Source organism: Ceratotherium simum, chromosome X, assembly GCF_057802395.1.
Source record: "Ceratotherium simum simum isolate JZ-2026a chromosome X, ASM5780239v1, whole genome shotgun sequence".
Taxonomy (NCBI): Eukaryota; Metazoa; Chordata; class Mammalia; order Perissodactyla; family Rhinocerotidae; genus Ceratotherium; species Ceratotherium simum.
The window spans coordinates 65,767,259-65,774,861 of NC_141940.1; the positions used below are offsets into that span (position 1 = coordinate 65,767,259).

Consider the following 7,603-nt stretch of genomic DNA (forward strand, 5'->3'; position numbering starts at 1 on the left):
ACAAGGCAGATCATGTCACTCTTCTGCTTAAAACCCTTCAGTGGCTCCACATCTCCCTCAAAATAAAGCCAAATTCTTTACAGTGGCTTTATAGGATCTGCCTCACCCTGCCCCTCTGACCTTATCTACTATTATTGCTCATCACTGTACTCAAGCACTTGGCCTCCTTTTTATTTCTCAAACACAGCAAGTATATTTCTGCCTCAAAGCCATTTCACTTGCGGTTTCCTCTGCCTTAATGTTCTTCCTCAGCCTTGCAGACATCCTCATTGCCCACTCCCTCACCTCCTTCAGTTCTTTGTTTAAATGTCATTTTCTCAGTTAGGTCTTTCCTGACTCTTCTACTTAAAAGTACATCAACAGCACACCCACCATGCCTATACTCCCTATCTACCATCCCTGCTTTATTTTTCTCCATAGTACATGATATCACCTTCTAATATACCATATAATTTTTTAAAAATTTTATTTGCCCCCCCTTTCACATGCACACGCTAGAATGTAAGGTGAATGAAGGCAAGGATTTTTATCATTTTTCTTCATTGATGCATCCCTAGCACTTAAAACAATATCTGACATAAAGTAGGTGCTCAATTAATATTTTTCAAATAAATTAGAGTATATGAAAATGCATGTAACCTATAACCTACTTCTATTTCCAAATTTATACACAAAGAAACCCCTACTTGTGTGTATAAAGATACTTATACATGAGACTGTTGATTGCACCATTGTCTATAATCAGGAGAAATTAGGGAAAAAAGTCTAAATGTCCAGAAATAAAATGGATACATAAAATTGAGTGTATTTCTATACTGCAGTATTATGCAGGAGTGAAAGTGAATGAACTAGATCTCTAGATCTCAATATAATTAGATCTTATAAGGTTGAATGAGAAAAGCAAGTTGTAGAATAGTGTACATAATATAAATACCATTTAAGTAAATTTTAAAATCACAAATAATGCTATTTATATATGAAGTAAAGACAACAAAATGTAAATGCACATAAGTATTTGATGTATTATTTTCTGAACTTTTCTGTATTTTGGAAATATTTTTAAGGTGAATGAAAGAGAACAAGAGAACTAAAGCCCAAGAGCTTGGTTAGTGATTTGCTTAAAATCATACACCTTGTTAATGATAGAGTTGGGACTATGTCTTAGAACTCCCACCTGAATGTCCAAAATATTTTAAACAACTAAGTTGAAAACAAGAGTTTTTTTGATTAGTCAGACTCGAGTCCCTGAGAACTCCTGTACTGTAGTAAAATCTCAATATTTATATTTTAATCATCTCTAGATATTTTTTGAAGAATAATCCTTAATATCAAATTTGCATCAACTAGCAGAAAGAAAAATTATGATTAATCTAAAATTTAAATCTATTATTCTTTAAATACAAGCAAAGTGGGTTAGAACAGAGCTTTATACATTGGTTCGCTCTGTTAAAGAGAGCTACATTACTCAGATTCAAATTACGTGTGAATATCGCTGCTAATATTTTTCACAAACCTCATAGTTTAAGGCTTTATAATTTAACATTATTCAGAAATAAATCATTTTATGAAATAATTCAGCTCCCTCTGGTGGTAAAAAAATATTTTTTTAAGAAAAGCTTTTTTTTAAAAAATTGTAGACCAGTTCTCCTTTTTTTGTTTTTCGATGAGGAAAATTAGCCCTGAGCTAACATCTGTTGCCAATCCTCCTCTTTGTGCTGAGGAAGATTGGCCCTGGGCTAACATTCGTGCCCATCCTCCTCTACTTTATATGTGGGACGCCTGCCACAGCATGGCCTGATAAGCCGTGCATAGGTCCACGCCCAGGATCCAAACCCACGAACCCCCTGCTGCTGAAGCGGAGTGCACGAATTTAACCACTATGCTACCGGGCTGGCCTCCAGTTCTCCTTTTTAAAGCAAAATCAGAAACAAAAACACCCAAAAAGCAAATGCCATTAAAATATAAGTTTTCATTTTCTTATTCTAGAACCAAGTGGATATGCTGCTTCAAGAAATGGCAGATGAAGCTGGGTAAGAAATTATTCAGGTGCTTTCGGATAATCTTGATTTAATATCTAGAGATCCTAAAATTATGTGATGTGCATAAAAATATTGGTCTTTACCAACAATGGTCAATTAGGTTTTTAACCCTAGAATTTAGTGTTAGAGGCCCTTTGGAACAGTCCATTCAGCTCTTTGCCATGCTCATAAAAAATGTAACTTTGTTCAAATCATCCTGATATTTTCTTAAAAATTTCTGGAGATACATTCATTTAGTGTATGATAAGAAATGCAGGAAGGTGATTGAGGGAGGTGGGAGTGTTTAAACATTTCCTCAATACCTTCTGTGTTCAGCATATATCAGAAGTTTGGAATTTTTTTTAAGGGATCTTCCAAAAGAATTCTGCTGTGATCAGACGATTAAGTCTTACGCCCTGTTTGAGTCCTGCAAACTGAGCCATATGTGCAGAATGTCCAAGGAGTTCAAAAGATGGCAACATTGCATCATTGCCGATGGTCATTTGTTTTTTAAAAACGTAAATAATTGACACCCTTTGTGGTACTGCTGTTCGAAATAGGGTGTCTGTTAATGGGCTGCTTATTTCATGCTCTTCATGTTTGAAGAGAATGACTTGACCATAATAATGTCTGTGCTACAGAAGTCATGTTATATCAGTATTCTTTGGTATATTATTTAGCTAAGGAGAAAATTGTAGTAAAGAATAAAAATATATTTTTTCAAAGATAAAGATGAAAACTGGGTTATACTAAAGTTTTATACTTTCTCTTCAGAGGTAGAGTAATTTGAAATAGGGTTCATGTACTCTATTCTTTTCTCCTTGAAAGAGAAAATTTGAAGACATTTAGAAAATAAAGTTGATGAATACTATTCTAGTGTCTAAACTAATACCTGATTAGAGTGAACAATTTATCAGCTCTTTAGATCACTAAAGTATCATTAGTAAATTAAAACCCAGGTTAATAAATCAGGTTTGCAATATTTGAGAACAGGGCTGGAAGTTAGGTTGTACACTATTTTGCTTTAGTATCCTGATGTAGCCCACATACCAACAGGGAGGTAGCAAGAAAGGTGATTTTTGCTAAGTATTATAAAAGAGACCACGGCATTGTGTGTCAGAAGACTTCATCTTAGTAATATGAGGCTAAGGACTTGTTTCTGTTTTTACCAAAGACAAAATAAGAAGATTGGGCTTGAAAATACTGCAAGGGAAGTCTTGTAAAATGAATATCACCACATTACAGTCTTGTGGACCCTCAGTGGAAATCAAGTTCAGTAGACAACTTTTTGATAAGATTTAGAGCAGGATTTCTCACCCTTGACACTATTGACATTTTGGGCTAGATAATCCTGGGGGATGTCCCAGGCATTGTAGGATGTTTAGCTGCATCCCTGGCCTCTACCCACAAGATACTAGTAACACCCGTCACCCCAGTTGTGACAGCCAAAAATGCCTTCAGACATTTCCAAATGTTCCTTGGGGGTGGGGGGCCAAAATCGAGAGAGATTAGTTATATCAATAATGGGTGGTGACTGGAGCAGTAGAAACAGGTAGAACCACTGATGGCAAAATACTGATGCCCATCCTTATAGATGTTTAAGTATCCGAATTCTTTTTGAGTTTGTGATTCCTTCAACAAAATTTTAGTATAGCATATATTTACCTTTTAAATAACAATCTGTCTATGGAATCTCCTAATGACTGGTAAAGTTATTATATTCCCTGTAGTGTTTTCAAACTAGAATTAGCTTTAGCATACACTGGTCTAGAGATAGGCAGAAAGGCCAGTTTATATCCTAGAGGAGTAGTTATAATGGAGATTAAAATCACAGGCCTTAGAGGTTGACAAGCCTGGGTTCAGAACCTGTCTTATCACTAGGGTCATCCTGGACAAGCGTACTTAACTTTTCTAAACCTCAGTTGTATGGGTGGATGCAAGTAATGATTCCTACTAAAGGTAGCTCAGGAGCTAGACACTGACCTTGAAGTTAGCTCAAATGTTAGATATGGATCCTGAGGCTACATTTATCTAGTCTGGTTTATCTGTTTTGGCATATTAATTTTCCTTCCCAGTAGGAGACATATAGTAATCTCCAGTAAATTGAATACATTGGATGACCATTGTTTTGGTCTTTTGTTCGGATGACCAGATCATTTTCCTGTCTTTTATTAGTTTTTCTATCATAAACTTATCATCCACGTGGGTCATCATTAGGGCTCAACAAAAACACTTTAAAATTAGTAAATTCATGTATCCTAAGGTGGACACTCAGAATATATTTAAGTTCTATTTACATTTATAAATTTGGACCAGTTTTATTTTTATTTAAATTAAGGTAAATGGTTTGTGGAATATTCACATTTGCAATAAACCTATTTTATTGCTTATTATAATTAGATAAGGAGGAAAATGCCTATATTAACATTCATTTATGCTAATTATTTTTAAATTGTAGCCTTGATCTCAATATGGAACTACCACAGGGTCAGACAGGTTCTGTTGGCACAAGTGTTGCTTCTACAGAACAGGTAGAGGTTTGATTTTATCTTGATTAGTATGAACTTTATGTATGAATTAAATATATATTATATGTATTTATATATACTTTATTATTTTATAAAGTATTTCTCTACTATAATATGACATCATAAATTAGCAAAATGTGATTAGCCTTTAATTCCGTAATGATGGACGTTTTCTATTTGCATGCACATTTCATTTAGAAATTGAATTTGCTCCCCTTCATAGCTTCTGCTCTATTAAGCTCTTCATTTATTCTGAGATGTTTAAAAAGTAAACTGTAAATTTTGGTTTTTGTGTACATTTTTGAGCCAAGATTTTAAATTTTATTTAAAATGAGGGCTATTTAAAATATTAGTGATTTATATTTGTCACAGCTTGTGACTTTTAAAATTTGCTTTCTCCAGGATGAACTATCACAGAGACTTGCTCGTCTACGTGATCAAGTGTAATTTAAAGAACTCGTGTTTTTGTTTACTTCACTTGCCTCTGAAATACTTTGTGTGTATATATAGATAAATTGCACTCCACTTACACTAAGAACACCATATATTACAGAATGCTTAAACAGTATTTGTATATAATGCTTTCTTTTGCCTTTCTGTACTTTCCGATACTTGAAGAAATTTCAGAGAGTTTCCACCTTGACAGATTTTACAGTTTTGTATACTGTGTTGAAAAGTATGAGGGACATCTTTTTTTGTAGTTGTCTTTGACTAAGCTAGCCTTAGCTTATTGTATATGAAACATCGTTCTCAAAAATTACATCAAAAATCTAGCACCAAAGTACTACAGAAAATAGTACTTTATACAGAATAAAGTATAGAATAAAGGTTTTGGTTTCTTTTTAATTCAAAGCAGTTTGAAATATCTGTCTGCATACACATGTGATGTGTGAAAATAAAAGGGAAAACGTGTTTACTTAATATGTTTACATAACCAAAACACCTCATTTAGCATCATACAATGGGCAGTGCCATTTTTTGTGTTTTATGTTTGTGTTTGTTTTTGCTATTCAAGCAGAAATGCAGTTGACTTTTAATCTATATTCATTAGCTTTTAAATTTAGATTATTATTGGAATTTTTACCCAGGAATCTAATGACTATTATTTTAATTCTTTAAATTTAAAAAAAAAATTAATTGATAATTTTCCCATATAACCAGTAAAAATCTGCAACATTAAAGAAATTAAGGTTTACTCATTTTTTACATTTTCTTTTTGCTAAATATCACTGTTGCTAAGACTCTCAGAGAAAGTTAACCTTTCATACTTTCAAATGAAATTGAAACACATTTTTAATGATTCTCCTATTTCTACTCAACCCTTGTTAGGCTGTATTTTAAAAGGAGATTAAGTTGCATGGCCTCAATATCATTTTCATTTTCCATAGGATTGTTGATTGGTTTTTGAGAATCTTGGCCTATTTTTTTAAACCAACCAACAAAAAATATCAACAAAGAAAACAAAATTGAACCAACTCAAATTACAACTACTATAAGTCCTGGTTAAATGTGTTCATTCTTTTATCTTAAAAAACAACTCTTTAATAACTGGAAGAAATGAAGTAGAAACAAATAAGTTGGAATAAAATGTTTTATCCAGTCATGTGAATAACTTCCAGCTCAGTGGAAGTTGGGAGCACAACATAGGGCATAGAGGGAAAGAAAAGTCATAAAGTTGTAAAGAAGACTAGACTCTGGAAGGCCAGGATCTGTGGGGAAAAGCATTTGATGACCAGCTGTACTACTTGCCATCTCCTCAGGCATATCTATATTTTACCCAACTAAAATGAACAAATTAACATGTACCTGCAATTTTCTGCTATAATGGTCTCAAATGTGGAGAAGTGACCAAGTTATATTTTAGCAAGTATACTACTAATCTAGGTTACGTAGGTACGGTGTTTTTCCTTACTTCATGATTGATCTATGAAATAATTCCAATATTTCATAAAGTTCTATTGAAGAGTAGATCTGTAGGGAAATCCTTTCATTGTAAGTCATGAAGGCATTCAAAGTGCAATTATGGAGAATCTTTTTTGCTGAGTATTCACCGTTCATACATGAGATTTCCTACTGTAAATGAGAGCATATATAAATGAAGATTATTTTCACTGGTTAATGAAATGAGAAATTATTCTTTTGCTAAGTTTGGGTTCAACTTGTTGAACTTTCTTGGTACTTGACTATATGTTGTGACCTCAATGTGGTAATCTTCCATTTTGTTTATAATTGATGCTTTATCCTTTCTACTTAAAGGGTAAATTTATTTGTTTGTATTGGAACATTCTGAGGAGCCATAGAAGAAATTATTACAGACTAAAATATCTATGAAATAGTTTTCTTATTTTGTGTTAGTGGGAATTGTAGCTTTTGTTCTTTTGACTTGAATAAAAATTGTTAAATTGTGAATACAGCTTACTTAAATCTAGAAATATAAGTGATTCTGATCTAAAGATAACTGCTCGTAGTTTTATTTAACAGACATATCAGATTGGTCTTGTAAAAATATTGTTCTCTGATAGACACCAAGTTGTACTTTTGGATTCATCTATTGTCTTGTAATAAAAATTTATTTCTTACAATTTGTTTTTAGAGCAATATCCCCACAACCTGTGAACTCTTGTTAGTATAAATTACATTTCTAATTTGATAAGTCATTCGATAATTGAAAAGTAACACGTCAGACTATACTATCATGAAAGCTAGACATCATAGCACCTTTTATTTACCTTCAGTTTTAGTTCCCTATCAATCTAATTTTCTCCTGATATTTTTCCTGAGTATTTGATTTATATCATTTGGTAGAATGTATAAAGTCAAATGCTCCAGAACATTTTGCTGCACCTTCATCCTTTAGACAATGTGGCTATTATTTAAAGAAGTCTTAAAACGCACCCCTGACAAAAATTATACCCCTGCTCCTATGCCTCGATGCCTATAATCTTTGACCTTCCTGTGAACCATCTTAGGTAAGCATTATGGGCTAGATTATTTTACCTGGTTAATTTATTACCAGTCATTGTTACAGAGAGGAAACAGGAATAGGAGATAGAACAG

General features: G+C 33.1%; 1 protein-coding gene across 2 annotated transcripts in view; it reads left to right on the top strand.

Annotated features, from left to right (window-relative positions):
- LOC101392848 (charged multivesicular body protein 1B2) overlaps positions 1 to 6,955 on the top strand; it is a 32,873-nt gene extending 25,918 nt beyond the window's left edge. The window contains exons 6-8 of one of the 2 annotated variants that reach the window (XM_014796506.2): positions 1,987 to 2,030; positions 4,477 to 4,549; positions 4,949 to 6,955. In XM_014796506.2, coding sequence (XP_014651992.1) covers positions 1,987 to 2,030; positions 4,477 to 4,549; positions 4,949 to 4,993 — 162 coding nt within the window. In that variant the 3' untranslated portion in view covers positions 4,994 to 6,955. The remainder of the gene's footprint in view (positions 1 to 1,986; positions 2,031 to 4,476; positions 4,550 to 4,948) is intronic. The other variant, XM_087427091.1, reaches the window with a different exon arrangement.
- The last annotated feature ends 648 nt before the right edge of the window (positions 6,956 to 7,603 follow it).